Source organism: Thermobia domestica, chromosome 1, assembly GCF_964235325.1.
Source record: "Thermobia domestica chromosome 1, izTheDome1.hap1.1, whole genome shotgun sequence".
In the NCBI taxonomy this organism is placed as follows: Eukaryota; Metazoa; Arthropoda; class Insecta; order Zygentoma; family Lepismatidae; genus Thermobia; species Thermobia domestica.
In genome coordinates, this window is record NC_137454.1 from 147,242,017 (window position 1) to 147,263,924 (window position 21,908).

Sequence of the window (21,908 nt, forward strand, 5' to 3'; positions counted from 1 at the left end):
TCAATATACATATATAATCGTGCCCTGAGGGCATGCCACATCTAATTTACTTTAGGATATTTTCTTGTCTATCTCTGCACATTTCAGCCCATGTTTTGTCAAGAACATGTATGTTTCTATCTACCCGAAGGTTGAAGAGGCAACGTCAAAGGCTGTGTTCTCTGAATTTTAATTTTCCTTTGTTTTTTGGAGTTATTTTAAAAAGAAGCCAAAGTGAAGTGAATTCTATCTGAATAAACTCCGAGGAATTTAAGGTATATTATTAGAATTAAAAAACCATAAAGATCTATGATATAATTTGAAACTGTAGTGTGTAAAATAATAGCCATAAATGTTTATTTTAATGTACAGGTACAGTTATTTGAAAGTGTTAATTAAATTCACAGTACATTAATCGATTATTGTTATATGAATCTTATTTAATATTTGGTTAAAATCAATAAGAAGAGCTCACTTTAGAATCTTGTTCCAACAATTACCAAATTTGTCATGTATATCCATAGTTAAATCTAAAAAGTTCTATTTGTTACGGTCATTTTTGTTCCCTATTATGAAACCACAGTAAGTGTGTTATCATCTTTTACTACATTTTTTCGATTTTAAGTAATTTTTCTATCTAAAATTATTTTCACATAGCTGTAGCATAATCTATTTCGACGATTACTTGCTTCAGGTACAACGTGTCAATTTTGTCGCTGTCGAACCCGGGATCGCTAATACAAAGGAATGTGGATTTAGTCATTTAATAATTAATCAGGAAATCCTCACAAACGACTGTAGCAGCTGATGGAAGTCTAAACTCTATTCAAGGCCAGATAGATTTCCACTTTTCTGAATTCGTTTGAATCAGTGAGTCTGTACTACATTTCGAATAAATTTCTGGCACCTCGGGTTAGTGGTCTGACCAGGACACAGTGATAAGTATGGCTCTGTTTTCCATGTTTTGGTGCTTCTGTCTTGCATCAAGGTCTTTTCAATGAGACGAAATCTGTCACGATAGTTTGCTTAAGTCCACCCATCTTCCATCATTGATTCTTGAAGAGACGGACTCATCTCAAACAGGGAACTACTTCCTGTGGTTAGAACCCGGAAATGGAACCGAAAACCAAGGCTATATAGGGAGGTAAGTTGTCATTGAAGTAGGACGACCTCGACCTCCCTCTACCGTCGACAAGCGAAGCAATCATGTAAATCTTAGCTAACTTCGAGCTTCGCAGTGATGTACACATTTGGAATTTGAACTTAGAATTATTTTCATGTCATCGGATTTCAAAACTGAACTTATTTTCTAGCGCGTGTATTAACTTTCTGTCTTCTTAGTTTCTAGCATGTGTATTGACTTATACAAACAGTAACAGACCATCGAATGAGTATTCGTTTAATGACAGATGTAAGCAAAATGCACACTCTTCCATATTGGTAGATGGAAAAACGTCATCAATTACTGGTTATCCTTTGTATAATTATCTACCAACCGATTATTGCCAGTTTATTTCTACAGAAACAGTTAATTCCGTATTCTGAAAAATCTGTTTCTTCAATAATCTTCTGATCTAACAAGCTTTTGATCAAATTAATAAATATTTTCTGCTTTTGTTTAGAAATTGGAAACCGGATTTTCACGAAAAGGCTTATTTTCTTTTAAATAAATTTTATGTTCAGAACCAGTTATCACATCCGGATGAACTCCTCTTTAGCAATGAACTCAACAATATCGGCATCATAGTGTACCCAATCGTTAGATTATCTACAATTGAAATTTTCTTTCTCCAAATTATTTGGATTCACAGTCGACGCTGAATACAAACTAGCACTAATATTGAGCTTATTACTAACACTTTTAGACTGTTCACTAACATTAGGTAAAGTCTGGTTCGATCCCAGGCCAAGATAATGTGTGGTGAATAATATTTGTGTTCGTGGATTTTCTCCAGATTCTCCTGTTCCTTTTTACGATATTATTCCACCAATTGTTTTATTATCATTAAATTTCATTACTCATCCGTCTCCTTTGGCCTAAAGAGAATAATAGTTGACTTTAAACCAAAAATTTCATTTCATTTTGGGTGGATATATTCTCCTTGTTGAGATGTAAATCATTCCTATTACTCAGATAATAGATTCCAATAACTTATTATTATTATTATTATTATTATTATTATTATTAGTAGTAGTAGTAGTAGTAGTAGTAGTAGTAGTAGTAGGTATGGGCAATATTTTGCGTTCTTCCTTCCGCACTTTTCGTGTTAAAATTTGTCTCAACTCGAAGTCTCGCACAAAAATCGAACGTCTCCTATGGGCATCTTAGGAAAACACCTTCATACCTTTTTCTTCTATTCTTTATCAAACATCTAAAAACTCTTAAACACGTTAATTATTTTAGATGAAAAGGCCAAATACCAAATGTTATGTCTCTAACCGATATATGGACATCTTATTATAATAATTGCAATCCCACCCTTTTCTCTTCTCATACTTTTCTTCCCTCCCAGGTCAAATATTATATAAAATACGAAAAAACTTATATAAATGAAAAGTCTGTTCACCAAATTTCATGTCTGTTACCTTCAGAGGTTCCCTAATATGAGCATTTTAATATGATAGTTGCCACCCTTATTTCTCCATTCCTTACCGAATTTTCCAAAATCTTGCCTTAGTGGTACCTTACGTCACAAATTCTATGGAGGTTCAAATTTCAAGTTTCTAGCTTAAGCGGTTTGACCTTGGCGAGGCGAGTCATTCGAAACTTCCTTCATATTGAGATTGTTTCCGAACGTTTTAATTGAAATTCTAAACATTTAATTTTAAATGAAAATGATGCAAATGGCAACCAATTAAACTGTAAGCTCATATTTTATACAGTATCAGAGCTGGAAAAGTACGTTAAATTTCAAACGCTGAACAGAATTTATTTGAAAAGTTCTGTAATTTATCCTCATGCATCTTGTCCTCGAAAAACAAGAGGTCATCAAATGTGGTTCTTCAAAATATATAAAGTGATGAGCAGTTGTATTTCGTATGATTCACTGTATCTCAATTGTCATTTTTCGTATGTAACAGTTAACATAATCAGTGTATTCTTTGTATTAATACAACTGAAGTTAACAGTTCTCATGTTTTTTTTAACACATTTAGCAAAATTGAGAGACATGAACGCCGGAAGAAAAAAGAAGTGGTTAAATCTTGGGTGGTTAAAGAAACTGAGAAAACGAAGTAATGTTTTATCAGAAGATGGTCCTTCGTCATCGTATCAGGCAGAAGAAGCAGAAGGGCCTTTGCCGACAGAAAAAACATGGAATAATATTTCTTCCACTTCAATATCGAAGAAAGATGAAAGCCATGGGATCAAAGTCGACTTTAAAAGTCCTTTTGTATCGTCATTTGTTTCTCGTGCCAACGGTATGTTTCTGCCTGTTGCAAAATCTGTTACTTTCAAAGAAACCGCTGAAAACCCAAAAGAGACAGATCGTATTACTAATACTGTTAGTTACGATCAACAGAATGAATTTGGCATAAGGACTTCTGAAAGTACAACAGACAGCATTGTAATTCCATCCTCAGAAGGACACTTAGCAGAGTCTTCTAGTTTTATTGCTGATGATGAAGCTATGGATGAAATAGAAACATATTCCACATCAATTATTGATGAAAAATTGCAATTAGAATGTGATGCAACGCAGACTAACGCAAATGATAATATAAAAGATAAACAAACAAACAAAAATAAGAAACGTTGGCCAATTAAAAAGATACGCCAAGATTTTTTCAAGGACATATTTGGACGGAAAAAGGCAGTGGAGAAGAGTGAAACTCAACAAAATATTCGGAAAACAGGTTCTGTAACAAATCTTGCATGTATGAAATCAAGCTGCATGATTGCTGGATTTCCATCCTTGGATTCAATAGGTAAGCATCCCATTAATATTTAATTCAAAATGCATAGATTATAATTACGTATGGTAGCAAACCGATTATGATTACGTACTAGGTTATTTATAATGATTTATCTCCATGACTCATCCGAAGTTTTTAAAACATCTATTTAAATCACATCTCATCTTTGTTGGAAAATAAATTACATCTATTATTCGGATAGTAGATTTCGATAACTTATCTTTTTGCTATTCGAAGCTTTTTATTGATTCCAAAGATTTGGAAATGGGTTCTGTAATGATGGGAAATGACACATACCGGTACTTATTCTTCATTTGAGTTGTCCTTGAAATGATTTTCACTGACAGCTAATGCAGAATTTATGAACAAACCTTAACCTTGAAATCAAATAGAAAAAGGTTTGTAACCAGTGATGGAACATAAGTAGGCCATGGTCTATCCTGGCAAACCTAAAGGCCCATCCTGGAAAACATCCATCGGGTAGAAAAGATTGTGATAGTGCAAAGAAACTATGAACAATGCTGCATGAAAATCGAATAGTTCTCTATAAAAATTATCCTGGAATATTTTCTCTAATCAAAGAAGATATTATATTTACCTTTCACTCTTGACATATTTAAGCTCATGCATTGAAGGTGATTGGGAAGACAGTGCTAAATAAAATATGCACTACATTGTATCAAAGTAAGACAAACGTACACACACACACACACACACACACACATATATATATATATATATATATATATATATATATATATATATATATATATATATATATATATATATATATATATATATATATATATATTAGGGTGGTCCATAAATATCAATTTTCAGATTGGGCTGGTCTCACCCCCTAAAATGGTTGCATATGGGACTAAATTAAGCCAGGAGAAAAATTAGCTTCATTGAATAATATTAAATGGTGCCCCAAGCGACCTAAAATTTTGATTCCGATTACAGTACATAGTATATGGGAAAAATCTGGAATAAACTCATGTAATTTAGAAACGGCTGAAGGTAATGCAAAGATACCCTGTATAACAGAAATAGACAAAAAAACATATCTAATTTTGTATAGTACTGCCATTGCGGCCATCTTGAAATCTGCCATCTTGGATTCAGGTCAAAATTTTTAAATAGAAAGAGGGTCATGTGACATATCGTTTTGAGGTATCGTTTTACCAGAAGCACAAATCTGGCACTATTTTAAAGATAGCTTTAGTCATGGAAGAATTATTACCTGTGAAAAGATTTCTCCTTTTCAGATTAATAATTCTTACACGACTAAAAGCAAAGACAAGAGTTTGGCGTGAAAAGAACGAAAGGGATATGCATGGCTTCAAACGAAAGAGGAACGCGAAAGAAAATGCAATTCTGAAAATGATTTGTTTGAACTTTATATTCCAAAAGACGTGGAGCAGTTCAAGTAATGAAGAGGAAAATCCAGTTGAGAATGTTAGAGAAAATGTAAATACGAATGCGTATGTGCCCGGACCGTCCAAGAGATGTAAAAGGGGGAAAAACTAATTTTACTACTCAAAGACTGGTGTTGCTCTTAATCGATAAAAGACACTCATAGAGCAGCAATACATATTCTGACAGCGACGGCAGAGGCATTAGGCCATAATGTAGAGGAACTAGCAATAAATGGGTCTTCCATTCACCGATGCTGAGAGAAAACCTGTAGTGAAGTTGCACAGAACTACAAGAAACAATTTCAGAGTGCATCAAGTGCGTTACTTGCGCATTGGAACGGAAATCTACTGCTGAATTTGACTGGCAGAGAGACTGCCGGCAGGTTATCAATAATTATTACAGGAGATGGTCATCAGTGGCTAATTCGTGTTCACATTTTGTCGTCATCAAGAGAAGAACATATTGGTTCTACTATAGTACATTCGCTTGAAGAATGGAACTTGGTAAAGTTCGTGCAGGCAGTTTATTGTGATACTACTCCTTGCAATATGGATCTTGTCAACGGTGCTTGCATTTTGCTAGAGCAGTAGCTCCAAAATAACCTTATATACCTTCCTTGTAGCACCACATTTATGAATTAGTTTTAAAATGTGTATTTGATAACTGTTGTGTTTCGTTTGCATCTGGACCGGACGCTCTCCTATTGAAGTTTTTTCAGAACGAGTGGTCCAGAATAGATTGCACTAACTTTATTCCAGGAATTGATGATGATGTAACAAACAATATTTCCGATGTAAGAAATGAAGTGTTGAAGTTTGCTATCAAACTTGTGAAGCAGGACATTGCAGAGAAGATTACAGGGAATTTTTAGAACTAACCATCATATTCTTGGGTGGCATATCTCCTTGAGGAGTTTTCTTTCGTTTGCCTGGAGCAATTCACCATGTAAGGTGGATGGGAAAAGCAAGCTACTATTTAAAATATTTCTCTTTCGCCAACAATTTCGTTTAACGAAGCAAATAGTCTTCGGAGAGTATGCACTTTCTGATCCGACTATATGTTCACAGTTGGCTTAAGTGTGATCAAACATCCCATTCACCATTACAAGATCTACAATTTTTAAAAAAATTGTAAAGTTAAAGACAAATAGGTGCTGAATTATCTGAAGTGGCTCTTTCTAAATTTTCACGCCGACTCTGGTACTTGACGAAGGAACACGTAGCATTGGGGTTTTTTGATGATGCAGTTACCAAAATGGAAAAGCAAAAAATGGTTGAAAGAATTAAAACTATAAGGGGAAACTGTGAAGCAGCAAAGAGGCTTGACGCAAGAGATGATACCATAAAAATTCTTGTGAAAAGAGAAATCAGTGATTTTGTTACAACAAACAAATTTTCCTCTAGAGATTTAAAATACCCAAAGGGTTTCTTAAGTGAGATCCGACTTCATGGCCAAATAACAATGACTATCTTCAAGGAAAGACAATAGTTTAATTCATCCACGTAACAAACGGTGTGCAGAAAGGGGAGTGTAACTAATAGAAGATTACAACGTTCTTACGAAAAATGAGGAGCACAAACAGTTTCTTTTGCAGATAATAAAGGCCCACAGACAATCTTTTCCTATACGACAAAGTGAACTATGTAGCAAATAAGATTCATAACTTACCAAGAAGATACTACATAAATAAGGGATATTTCAATTTCTTCCAAGTTTTAATTTTTCTTTTTCCTCATAATCGTCTATGAATCATCTTGATGGAAAAAACTTATCTGTAGTTCAAAGTGAAACAAGCAGTTTGTTTCAGTTTATGTAAAAGACTTCCAAAATTCTTACATATCTGTGTTCTATAACTGCAATAAAATAACATTACATGAAGCATTTTGATTTTCACACAAAATAACTCTTACATGAATATAGGTAACTTGAAAATAATACCAGATTTGTGCATCTTGTGAAATGCTACCTCAAAAAGATATGTGACATGACCCTCTTCCTATTTAAAAATTTTGACCTGAATTCAAGATGGCGGACTTCAAGACGGCCGCCATGATAAGGTATACAAGATTAGGTTGGTCTCGTCTTCTAGTTCCATTATCCAAGATATCTTTTCATTCCCTTGAGCCGTTTCTAAATTACGAGAGTTTATTCCGGTTTTTCCCCATACACTATGTATTGTAAACGCATTCAAAATTTTAGGTCGTTTGGGGCACCATTTAAAATTATTCAATGGATCTAATTTTTCTCCTGGCTTAATTTGGTTCCATATGAAACCATTTTAGGGGGTGAGTCCAAAGAAATTCCTAAATTTATTTTTCCCCATATAAATTTGGACCACCCTAATATATATATATATATATATATATATATATATATATATATATATATATATATATATATATATGGTTAGAGCAGCGTTTCCCAACCTTTTTCAACTTGCGGCACATTACGGGTGTTACTTGAATTCTCGCGGCACACTTATAGATATTATTTGTAAATATAAAACACAGTGGCATTTTTCTGTGATTATTGATCTTCTCACAGAGAAGAAAGCTCGAACACTGGTTTTCCCCCGTGGTAAATCATTATGCTTATTTTTCATTCTAATTTAAAAATAGAAAACAACTGCAATGAAATATTGGACTCAAGCTTTTAAAAATATGCTTTCTTTTTAAAAACTATCCAACCTTTTACTAAGAAGGAAGATTACTAAATAACGAACGAACAAACAAATCTCATTTACTTTTAAAACACAAATGTAGGTAATTTGTCGAAAGGATTAAATGATATTTTAAATTTTCAAGTTACGAAATAGTCTGCAGCAACAAATAAGCAATAATGGTCATAACAATGACAACAAATACTTTTTCAACATTAGAGATGTACAGAACAGTAACACGGTATGAAACTTAAAATTATAGATTCATAGTAGAGGTTCATAGTAATGTGAAATACAAATATATATTTTTCCCTACGTTTTACAATTTGATTCCTCTAAAAATTAATAATTTTATTTCGATTCCTCGCGGCACACCAGCGGCTCATTCACGGCACACCAATGTGCCGCGGCACACCGGTTGGGAAACGCTGGGTTAGAGGATAGTCCATACGAAGTTTCATTAAAAAAACTGTTAAATTTTACAAGAGCTGTCTTGGAAAATACACATACTCAATGCCGGGATTGAATCGAATGGTACAAGTCGGTTCAATTGTATCGATTATTTTATAATATTCGGCAAGGGGGACATTTTTATACATGCAGTGCTTTTTATCCTCTACTTATTAATCATCTAACATTAACCAATTACGAAGGGAGAAAGTTAATAATTGCCAAAAGTCGTCAATTACAGCATAGGGGTACATTTTTTACGCACGAGTGTACAACTAACAGAGATTGTCACCTTTGGGTCGTGTAAGAAAAAGCAAAGCTAAAAGAGGCTCCTAACGAGTAGAGTGAATAATTTTCTGGACTTCTCTCTCTCCATACGCGCGCGCGTGAGAGAGAGAGAAGTCCAGAAAATGTACTCACTGTTTGTAATTATATAATTTCTAAACATAAAGACTTACACTTACTAAGATAATGCTTAGTGTAGTGTAAGATATTAAACACTACACTACGTGTTGTGGCGGGGCTGGCAATTTATGCCTTGCATGGTTTTTGGTGATGGAACTAGCCAGTACAGCAGAAGACAGTCCAGTAGCAATAATGGCTGAGGTTCGCTTATCGTTTGTTGAACGCAACACTCTACTGAAATGGTACTGGAAGTACGAGAACATTCACGAGGTATAAACGCATTGACAGAGAGAGTTTGGAACACAGACACCAACACGTCGAACAATTGCGCGCATTCATGATAAATACGAAGCGACGGAACAGTTAAAGATGTGCACAAAAAAATAAGTCGGGTGTCCAGTGCTTCGGTGTTGCAACTTTTCACCCGATCAGCGCAAAAGTAAGTGAATCAGGGAGCATGGGAAAGTGAGATGATCTGGTGGTATGACGCATTCTGAAGAGGGCAAAGTGGACAATGGAAATTACAAGATTGCTACACGCAATTAATGAGGATGACCCCAGATCGAAGGATAGAGTACTGGGAATGGTTTCAGCACATGGTTGGCAAGGATGAGGAATTTGGAAGTTTGTGTGGACTGACGAGGCGCAATTCAAACTTAACAGTATGGTGAACCGCCACAATTGTGTCTACTGGACTCCTGAAAATCTTCACGCTTATATGGACAAAGCAGTGAATCTACCGAGGGTTGCTGTGTGGTGTGGTCTACAAGTGAGTCATACGATCAGGGAGTAATCTACACCCCTCCAACACCCCCTTAACACCCCTCCAAATTTCTTTACATACACCCCTGGATGGAAAAGGAATACTCCCCAAATCCAATTGTATCAATCAGTATCATATAGGTTATTTATTACATCAAGTTAAAAAAAGGTTTAGCGTTTAGGAAGGAAGGCAATATTCTTATTTATTTATTTCACTTCAAAATACGAAGCGACCTCTTTCTCATGTATGGCTTCGAGAACCACATGACCTCATTGTTTCAGGAGGTGTTTCGATTGAAACAATTGACAAAACAGACCGCTGATACCTACCCTTCTGGGCTCCGCGGTCGTTTCTGAGAATTGATGGACAGATGCAGATGACTGAAATTGGCAACGTCTTGAGCGGTCATTCACCCACCTCCTCCTCAATAAGGAAAAATGTGACAATATAGTAATAAGCCTATACCAGATTCAGTTGATAAGTGCTACTCTGCAACAGGCTCGCAACCAGAGGGGAGCTAGGGAAGGCCTGGCCCTCCCTAAATTTTTCATGTTCCCTCCAGACCTCAATACAAAATGCATAATTTAGATATTTGTAAGAGAATTTTTAATGACTTGGCACCTCCTAACATATTCATTCTCGCCCCCCCCCCCAAAGCTCTGTGCCTGGTTTCGAGCCTGCTCTGCAAGTGGTGTATTAACGGACGGACGTTAGAAGGGTGTAGTCAAAACGTTTTTAGAAATGAAGAGATCGGTCGAATTAAGAATTATATATATATTTTAGACTGAGTCTAGTGATATGCAGGAACGCATTTGGCACTAGCTTAATTTTTTGTAAAGTATATTTTTATTCACGTAAATTTATTGAGTGGAACAGGGTTCATAGCGAGTCACTTTTTTCAAATTTGTCACTAAAAGTTACTTTTTTGAGAGATAAAGTGACTTTTTCGTGTGAATTATGTTTTACATTGGCAGTTTTCTAAGAAAAATATAAAAAAACAAATGGAAAAAGGCAGAAAGTTGTTACTCATTACTCTTCTGAAAGCTTCAGTAGGCCTACTTGCTGCCACATGTGAAACCATCGCCGGCTACGATCCCTTAGCGCCTTACCATATCCCTCTCGTAACATGAGATTTAGCGTACAGGGCATAGTTGACCTTTCGGCCGTTGTGGCGCTACTAACGTGCACTAAACAGAAGGACAGGTTGTCTGTTCACGTAAGTCTGAGTGGATTTAGACAAGTGTAGTGTGGTCAGGATTGCCAAATAAAAATAGTCTAAATAAGGGATGGGTTGACGAGTTTCAATGAGTATTAACGGGAAGGTTTTAATAATCATGATCTAGTGGTAGAAAATGAACCATGCATCACATAAAAAAGTAATCATTTTAGACTGAAAGAAATACAAAAGTATAAACTAATACAAAGAGTTAATATAGATCTAAGAAAAAATAGGTAAATCTTACTTTTAAAACATTGGATTTACGTCATCTAAACTATTTCAAAAATCCTACTTCACGCTTGACTTAACTGTATTTCTAATCTTTTTCAAGTTTGGATTTTTCTTTAGGCTGTCGAAAAACTCAGCTGTCATCAACTGGACAGAAACACATATTTCTGTGTCAGTCCATTTCAAATTCATATGTGCGAAAACTTAATAATTTGACGGTGCGATCCTTAGGCAAAAGGAGACGACTTTAAATAAATTTGGCAACTCGAAGCTTTTCTGAAATAGCATTTGTCATTTACCGGCCACACTCATGACGACTCATTAAAAATTGCGGGCTTTAAAGTCGTTGTCTGAGGTAAATTTGTCATTTGGGCAAAATATGGGACTTTTGCTGCCCCGTATCGAAGCTCCCCGGGACGCGAGACAAAATCACAAAATGAGGGACTGTCTCTTAAAATCCGGGACATTTGGGAACCCTGAGTGTGGTGTTTTACGTGATTTTTCTCCTTGCTAAAAGAAAAAGTCACGTGGCGTGTGTAGGCACTATAATTGCATAATACTTGCAGTACCTTTATGTGGTAAAATTAACAACACAAAAATGTTTTTTTTTTTATTGTTTTAATTATGGTATATTGTTATGGTATGTATTTTGTCTGGGAGCAACGATATATTGTTAGCAGAGCCATTGTATATACAATAAATCGAATTTTGAAAACTGGATTACAATCGCTGCCTTCCACTGCAAATTCTACTACTATTTCAAAGGAAAATATTCCCGATCACTTTCCTGATTCTGAAGCATATATTTCCATACCAGATACAGTTACATAATTGTTAACTGGTCTTCATACTGATCCTAGTAAGTGTTGTTTTTTGCTTGTGTAATTAATTTTATTTATTTATGTTTCTGATTAGTAATGGGATCTATGCGTAGGTTAGTACTTTTCTTAAAAAAAAAAAAGAAAAAAAGAAAAGAAAAGAAAAAAAACAGACATAAAACCTTTAACTTATGTCCAAGAGTGCCGATTTCTGTGTAACTTTGGGGGAGCCCTATGGGAGATACGCTTTAGTAGAACAGGGAAAGGAATTACCATGTACTGTAGAAATTGAAGAACCTACTTCAACTTAGCATTCCCCCCCCCCCTTAGGGGAGCCAATTTCAACTTCGAGGGGCCCGGCCTACAAACTTCCCAAAATTGATGCCCTTGCTAATGGGATAGAAGAAGAACCCAGAGCCTATATTTCAGATACTATCCCAGTATTTGGTGTGCCAGTGGTAACCCCAAATTTCCCTAATATTTATCTACAATAGATAAAATGATTTTATTTATTTTGTGAAATGTCGTAGTAATATATTAGTAGAGTCCTATTTACATCTTGCTAAAACAGATAATAATAATATACAAAGATCCCATGTTTTAGGAAGATATTTATGTTTTTCTGACAATCTACCATATGAAACCTACTAATATGATAATGCCAGGAAAAAAATATAACCATTTTGCACTAGGAGAAAAATAGTCACATTCATTAAAGTGTAAACTAAAAGTGAAATTCAGTTAAATCATAACGCAAATGAAATCCAATCCTTAACAATTCAGTCTGTACACACTATATGCACAATAAGAAATAAGTCAACTCATAACATGTTTAAGAAATTAGTCAATTCATAACATTTTAGCCTATTGTTTACTACTATTGTCACAATTTGTATAGTACTTTAATGTTCCCATTTATGGTTTTCTTTTCAGACATTTTATTAGGAACAGTGAAATTAGCTTCTACTGCTTTCTTAGGAAGTTTTGTAGATCGGAAAATTATTCAAAGTATAGATTGTGCCTCATGTCACAAACTTATCAGTCAGGACAAATGCAATTCCGCGCTTATGAACTTGATATATAAACAAGACAGTAGAAACGTAATGCGCTATCCTACAAAAGAACTAGTATGGGTGATTCACGTTGTTGAAAAGGCCCATCGGTTTGTGAACATCCGAATTTCGGAAACTCTTTCCGCCTATATTGTTTCCTTTCTGCAACACGTTTAGTATTTGCAGTGCCTCTTTTCGGACAATCATTCATTCAAATTAAATGTAAAAAATTGCGATGTAATAGTTCCAGTGTTGCTGAAGAACATAGCAGATGTTAAAACAGGATGTTTTGAACATGCAAAATTTCTAAATGCCAAGCCATTATCTGGGGAAGTATTTCGTTTGTAATTTGTAAAGGATTTCTTCCCGGTGTGTTTGTATTATCTTTTATTCTTAATTAATCGATACTAATTGTATTCAATTTTAAAAACAGTTTAGTTTTTTTGATACTATGTGAGGGGGGGGGAGGAACTTTTACTGTTATAGCTAGCTATTTCATTTCCCTGCTACACAGAGAAAATATTGGTGCACGTAACTAGCGCCACAGCGGCTCCTATAGGAACTAGGCCATGTTCGCTTCTCTGAGCTATTTGGGAAGGCGCTAAGAGATCGTAGCCGGCGATGTGTGAAACAGTCAGCTTTATTCTCACTTCAGCTTTTATTCTTTCTAAAGCACAGTGGACGGTTGGTGGGTGCTTAAGCTCTCAAGGTGGGGTTGAGAATTATTCTGTGTCTATTCTTTCTTCTATAATAATAGTCTTTTAGTTTTCTCTATAATAATAGTAATAGTTAACGCTCCGCTCAACGGTGTGTGTGTGTGTGTGTGTTTGTGTGGTTCATCATGTTCGTCTTGTGTTATGTTTCTTGTATGTTCTTCTTCAGAGTAGGTGATGAATTTGAATATTTCACGTTTTTGAGAACTCTTAATGTTAAGTTAAATATAATGTCTGGGATGAAGAAATTCGGAAATAGGCCAGAACTGGTTCCACTTACTCAGAAGCTTTTTACATCTACTAAATCTGCTTACCGTAACTACAAAGCATACCTTGAAAACCTAAGAAAGGAGGAAGCTCAAAAAGAAGAAGTAAAGAAGAAACAAAACAACAAACAAAGAGAGAGGTGATGGAGAAATTGACAAAGGAAAAAAGGGTCATGATGAGATTTTGGTCATTTTTTCGTGTGCTTTTGGCCATTTTTGGTCACTTTTCAACTATTTACAAGAGGCCAAAGACCACTATGAGCCCTGGGATTATTAAAATTAGGGTATATTAAAGAAGACAAAGCAGAAAGATACAAAATATTTGTAAATTGAAAAACTGGATTTCTTGAAAACAACTAAATCAATGAATAATTTTCTTATGAAATATATTCAGAGCGAATAACGTACCCAGGAAGGGGCAGGAACGGAGATTAAGAGATCAAATAATATTACAACAATTAACGTTAACAACAGGGTTAGGATATTAAAATAATGAAATTGGAACTATGTACAGTATTAATTACTAAACGAATGTGATTTCAGCATGGGACGAGGGAATTTTTTCCCAATTAATATTTTGGAAAAAATCACCCACTAAAACTTGCTGGGGGTGAATAAATTGAAATAATAGCAGAATTTTGCAAAATAATTACAATAATTCGTATATAGTCAATTCACATGTAATTACGGGGGAAAATAGTTTACGTTAATTCCTAATACAGTGAAATCTCTCTTAACGGGCATCTCTCAATAGTGGACATTTTCATAAGAGGACCAACTTTCTTATTCTTCCATGCCATAAATACGTGTGGTGTGGTGTTATGAGAAAGAACCCTTCCTATTAGGGATACCTCTCATTTACGGAGAAATAATCGGTTCCACCGATGTCCATTTTGAGAGGTTTCACTGTATTACTTAGTTTATTAATAATAATAAATGCCCAAATGTGTGAATTACTTTATTGAACCTACCACTCCAAAGAGCTGATATTATTGTTAGTAGTAGTATTGCAATAGTATAACAAAATATACTGTTTTCTTGTTTGAGTTTGTTTAAAAATTATATCACTATTCTGAGAGCACACCCCCTCTTTTATTTTGAACACCCCCCCCAAGTAAAAATTTCTGGCGTACTTACTGCATACGATTGTCTCTCCTCCAAATGTACCGTAACTAGTGAGACGTATCTTGATATGCTTCAGACAAGGATTTTGCCTGCCACTCAAAACCTATATGAAAATGAACTCTTGTACGTGCAACAAGACAGAGTTCCACCTCACTACTATCGAAATGTCGGGTTATTCCTCTATAAAACTCTACCGGACGATGGGTTGGTCGAAGAGGAGCTGCTGAGTACCCACCTCGGTCTCCTGATTTGATACTTTTAAACTTCTACCTCTGGGGGACCGCAAAGAATGACGAGTATTGATTTAAAAAAAAAAAAAAAAAACAATGAACGAGCTACGTGAAAAATCGTAGAGCATGTGATGTCATTACGTCAGATACACTAACAGCCGTAGTTCGGTGTGCATTTCGGCGCCATATATGTTGTATAGATGCTGCTGATGCTCAACCACATTTCAAACACATATCAACCTTCCCTCAGTGTCAAAAATTATACGTCTAAGAAGAACCAATACAAACTTTCAGTATACTAACTCCCTTCTGTCATCCTCTTGATCCTGAACCTCTAAAGTCAAATTTGTTTTCTCGGGTATCGAACGTGTTTTGCTTATTGCATACGAAAAATGTCATATAGAACAATATCATGGTGATGGGGCAAACTGTTTAGCCCTGTATCTCAGTTACATGAGTTACACGTTATTTGCCTACATAAATAAATTCTTCGTTTCTGAATTAACAGATTTTACACGTAAATTTTCCAATAAATAAATAAATAAAGTGGTACTCCATTCTTGTTCTGCACTTTTATCTAATTAAATTATATGATGAGCGAACTGTGAAGATCTCTCTTCGACGCAAGTGTTATATTAATAAGCCGGGAACTAACTGCTTAAATATCTTTCCTTTCCTCTTTCAAAATTAATAAAATCACTTATTGTGTTCTGCCTTGTCATTTATTTATTATAAATATTATTATTTTCCAAGTATATAGTGAATATTTTAGAGGATAACTGGGAAAGGATATCACAAAGTTTGTCCTCTAAAAGTTGCATGACATTTAATGTCCTTTCGAACGATTCCAACAGTTATACCACTTTCTATTTCAAATTTTGAAGTTGCCCCTGTTGAAGGTCTTCACGAGACGCCACTGGTCTCGCTACTATTCTTATTGCATTCTACACATACGATTTTGTAATTCAATTTTTTATTTGAAGGCTCTACGTGCAGTATTAGCTGCGATATAGGCCTGGTACGTTCTTATTGAATCACACTATATATATATAATTGAAGAGTTCGGGGGAAAACAATGATAACACTCATATGAGCGTCGAAAGAGTTCAAGTTTGAAACAACAGCATAGGGCCTATTCAGTATGCTTTTTTTTTTAAAAAAAAATCGTGAATTCTTTAGCAATTCAGCTCACATCAGTGTTATTATTGTTTTCTGTAACCCTGTAATCAACTCACGCGATTTTAAAATTAGAGTTATCGTTGTTTCACCCCGAACTTTTCAATCGATTCTGTAAATAAAGTTTTCAGTCAAAATCAAGTGAAAAAATATTTCACTTGCTTATCCTTGGAACGCCAATGTCGGTTCCAAATGATCTAGATCGGCAGAAATATTGTAATATTTATTTATTTATTTTGTATATTACTATTAGACACACGCCTGAAATTCCATGATTTGTTCTTTCATGTTTCCAGATATTTCTTTTAAAGTTATAAGTTTTATTTTTTAAAGTTACAATCCTTATTTTGGAAAGCAAAATATTGATAACAATGCTTTTAGTTTTGGGTTTCCTCTGTTGTGTCATCGTTTTCACCGCGCAAAAATCAAGACAAATGATCGAAAAATGAAAATAGAGAAAGTGCATCCTGTTTGACAAGGCTTGTTATAAAATACAAGTAAAAAGATGTGTAGGCAGATAAGATTGTCTCATTTGTGACAGCAGCCAGTCTTGTCTTCCGCAACCCTTTCTTCTTCCGAAGCATATGATCAGATTGTCAACTAACATAACTTCGAAGATATACACTCTCCACATTATTAGATGAACATTCTTTTCTCATTTCGTAACTTGTTATTCTCTTCTACCAACTTTTTGAAGATCAGTGAGGAACAATGGTGTGAATGAATCAGGGGAGATTGTATCTGCAACTTCACGAGCAGGAAAAGAAACTTTGGCGATTCTCCAATACCTGAATTTGTGTTTATTTTTATATTACTTCCAGCGTTGTCACATTTATTTTTAAAATGTAATATTAATGAACTATAAGAGCTAGATTAAAAATAAAAAGTGAACATGTAATATTGGGGTAGGTTAACACCTGGAGAAAGTTTGAACTGCATAAGACAAATAGTTTTCATAATATTTTGGAAAGAAGTTCACCATGTTATTATATAGGGATTAATGATCTCAGCTCAAAACGTTAGACACGGCCTTAATTAAGGAAGGTGAGAATGCAGTGCCAGAGTAGGTAGTGCTAGTGACAATTCCACATAGATAGATCACAAAAAAAAATTATTACAGTAGATCACTGAATGAAGAAGTTTGGCCACCCTTGGTATATAATACTGTATACAGGCACGTAGCCAAGGGGTGGATCCGGGGAGTCCGGACCCCCCTTCGGATCCAGAAATTGAAAATATCAAGGAAAGATGAAACAAAAAAGAAACGAGAAAAAGATGAATCAGCGTCAAAAATATAAAGCTACAGCAACGTTTGGTTATTCTTTCTTATGAGGAACTTTGCATGAAGGAAATGGGGGAAGGGGGTCAAGTTGAAACTTAATATTATTGTAAAGAAGCTTTCCGAATTCCATCTATCTCCATGCTAATCCTATGGACTACAAATGATCCTATGGATCGATAAACCGGTTCGAAAAGATAGACTGACAGGTAAAACTTAAGGAACGCCCAGAATCACCAATAATATGAGCCATTTTGAATTTTGCGGCAACTCTAATCCATTTTATAGGATGTCTTTACTCCCGAAAGAGATCTCGTTGCTATCCTTGACGGCATTAAACGAAGATAAGAAAAAGAGGAACCGAGTTCGAATGACCTCGGAAGACTATATCTTTTAAAATACTTTTTTATATTCTTTTACTCAAGATTTCTTCTTAGTTTTTTTATTAAAATACTTACAAACATATCCTCATTTTATTTTCCTAACAAACCAATATGGGTATGTTGCCAGTAAAATAATTGAGATTGATCAATCCCCTGGTGTGTAACCACTGTATTTTAAGTCACGCTCCCCGTATTACGAAATCCTGGCTAAACGAATGAATATATGTTGCCAGTAAAATAGTTCAGAACGATCGAGTCCCTGGTGTGATAACCACAGTATTTCGTCACGGATCCCCCCCCCCCCGTATTGCGAAATCTTGGCAACGTGCCTACTGTATATATACTAAAAACTTGGAATAAGTGTACCGGTAAAAATCAAAATAAATTAATAAATGACAATTTTCATTTTATTTGTTCTTAATCCTTACAAGAATCTCAATGTTAAATCATTGTTATAACAAGAGTGAAGTGTTGGAATTCCAAAACTGACTTACAAATACTATTGATTGAACATGATTAGAAACATAGCGGAAATAGCAAGTCAAGCTCTATTTTCCGTCACTGTTTAACCTAACTCTTCTTGGTCAAGTGCCAAAAATGAGAATGGTATTAAATTGTAAATAACTCGCAAAATGTAATTGTAATAATTGTAAATCAATGAAAATAGCAGTATAATTTGTTAATCAAAGTTGTTTGTAGGCTCAAATTAAAGAGCAAGAAATTTAGTTTTTTTCGTATGCATGCTAACACATATAAATTTTCTTGTTCCCACTTGGCAGCAACAGTTGGCCTAACAAAGATAGCGAATCCTTACAAGAAGGCATTTTGTGTTTCGCAGTCTGCTTGTTGTAAATTGGTTATCACAGTTCAACGTGCGCTTCGTAGGAAATTTAATCGTAATCCCCCAAACGTCAACAGCTTTCGATGGCATAATCAGTTTTAAACGACCGGCTGTCTGTGTCAGAGTAAAAGTACGGAACGACCAAGAGTGTGTGAGGAGATTGTTGAGCGTATTATGGAGGCTTTCTTACGAAGTCCTAGAAAGTGTTAGAAAGGCCAGTCGTGAACTTGCAATGCAAGTGATGACAGTATGGAAGGTCTTAAGAAGACGCTTACATATGCGTCCCTGATTACAAATGATATAGGCTTTACATCCTGCTGACTACGCTGTGCTCTCCAACTTCTCAATTAAAATATTGCAGTAGGAAAAGAATGACTTTCTTGATGAAGTTGTGCTCAGTAATGAATCAATATTTCGTCTTAGTTGTAAGGTTAATACGCACAATGTCAGAATCCAAGGATCTGAAAATCCTCATGAACTCTTACAATGTGAATAAGACTCCCCAAATGTTAGCGTGTTCTGCGCTGTTTTCCGATGAAAAGTTACGGGCCGTACTTTTTCGCTGAAGATAACGTAACTGAAATGATTTAATTGGATATGCTCCGAGAATGATAAGATGAACAAATAACTTCCTTTGACAAAAAAAAAAAGGCGCACCTACACATTGGTATCACTGACGAGACTATACGAGATTGGTTGAACGATGTTATCATTGACAGCTGGATTGGCTGTCGTGGATCCCATGGCAGGGCTTATCTTTAGTGACTTCCAAGATCACCAGATCTCACCCTATATGACTTCTCCTTTGGGGTTTTGTAAAGGACCAAGTGAACATGCCTCCACTGCCTTCTAACTTGTTTGAGTTGAGAGGAGCTGTTGCTACCGTTACTCCAAACTTACTTATTGAAATATTGGAGGAACTAGCCTACTGGTTAGATGTATGTCGTGTAAAAAACGGGGCTCACACTGAACACTTGTAGCAAACTAAAATTGTTACTCCTTCACTTAACAGGAATTTTATTATCGCTAGTTAAAGTTAGTGTAGTTAAAGACCTTTAAACAGCTATATTCATTTATGTACACCCTGTATATTCCTTTGTTTTTATGTAATATAGCAATATTTTTATTACTGATTTCCAACCTGGAGTCATGAAGAGAGAAAAAGGGGGCGCAAATTAATGAGAAGAATAAACCGTGGAATTATGAATAAAGCACTACTTGTAATGAAATTTATAAACTTCACAAACACTACATGTTTGACATTTTGCCTTTCCTATTCCTGCTCAAGATTTCAGCATTATTGAAAACTAGCTAATGTAAATTAAAATCTATATTATAAAAGAGAACGTACAAAACCTTTGTTCCCTCATCACGCTAATACGGCTGAACCAATTTCTTTTATTTTTGGGGGGTTATTAGGATTTGGACCCTAGATGGTTTTTATCATATCACTTTAATTTTTAATTACCAGTGTCTTGAGATAATTGACCATTCAAGTGTCCATACGTACAAATCCTTTGTTATTAGTTCATCATAGGTATAAAAATAAACGTATTTATATGCAACCCGCATGACCGTGTCACTCGGCGGGTTAACATAAATGACAGGCGTTTTAATGTTAACATTTACTGCAATTTGAAAGCGAAAAAGTAAAAATTATCTAAGTAACAAAGTTTATTGCGTTCCGGGGTGACCGCAGCGAAGCGGGTCACTCGGCGGGTTAACATAAATGACAGGCGCTATAATGTTAACATTTACTGCAATTTGAAAGCGAAAAAGTAAAAATTATCTAAGTAACAAAGTTTATTGCGTTCCGGGGTGACCGCAGCGAAGCGGGGTGAACGCTGCTAGTAATTTTATAAAATCATCAAAATAAGTACAATATGCTGTTTCAGTGTACTAACGGACTTAAACTCATCAATAAGACTAATTTATTATTATTATTATTATTATTATTATTATTATTATTATTATTATTATTATTATTACTATTATTATTATTATTATTATTATTATTATTATTACTGAAGATTTCAGAATTCATTGCTGATTCTGAAATCTCAAAAGGACTCAGACAAAAAGCACTATGACCGAGAAGTGAGAAAGAAAAGGACGGAAATATGCAAGGTTTACGAAGGAAGATGCTAAGGAAAAAAGGTTGGGATAATCTCTGAAATAGAATAACGGAACAAAGCATAGAATCAAAATCTCATAATTATTCGAGCAGTCTTGGGAAGTAACGTATCGCAAGTAAAGCCTGCTATACAGTACGAGATCAATCCTAAGAAATATCTTAAAATTTATCTTCGGAAAAATGTTTTCACATATCTTGTAGGAAATTCTACACTTTTTGTGCCATACACGTGAAGAGTTTTCCTATCTGACCGAATGACGTTTATCAACATTGTGAAATAGTTCTATTTAATAAAAGTACAAACGAAGAATTACTATGCTAACCACACTGCACATACCACTGATATTAATACCAGGCTCTATATTGTTAAATTGGATACCTCTAAATAAAAAGAAAAAGAAAAAAGCATAAAAGTCAGAGGGTTCTAGTATACTTTTGGCGCATCACATTTTAGAAGATTTACAAGTAAAATTTAATACTTTGCATGGAAAGACATATTTATAAGGAACAAATTTCTGCAAGCAACAGAATTAACCCGTTAAGGACCAAGTATATACATTTTTAAAAATGTTTCGAATTTTTTCAATTTCCCTTCTAAGTACCGATAAGCTCATGCAATTTCACAGAATTTCTAAGAAGTAAGAGGAAACGGGGGCATCTGGGGCCCGTCCTCATTTGATGACAGTGTGTTTATATGATATACCTTTATATAATTTTTTAGCGTAGTCCTTCATTGATCATTTCTAACAAAACACTTAGGTTTCTACATTTCTTCAAATGAAACGTAAGTTCGTTTTCGGAAACCTTATGCTATTTTAACCTCTTTGGTTCTTTTTTGAACATTTTAAATA

The 21,908-nt window shown here is 35.0% G+C and overlaps 1 protein-coding gene across 1 annotated transcript in view; it reads left to right on the forward strand.

Moving 5' to 3' along the window:
* Window positions 1-490: 490 nt before the first annotated feature.
* Window positions 491-21,908, forward strand: part of LOC145689891 (ribosomal protein S6 kinase alpha-1-like) — a 42,508-nt gene continuing 21,090 nt past the window's right edge. The window contains exons 1-2 of the mRNA XM_081764201.1: window positions 491-561; window positions 3,136-3,906. Of these exons, the coding sequence (XP_081620327.1) occupies window positions 3,150-3,906 (757 nt within the window). The 5' untranslated portion in view covers window positions 491-561; window positions 3,136-3,149. The remainder of the gene's footprint in view (window positions 562-3,135; window positions 3,907-21,908) is intronic.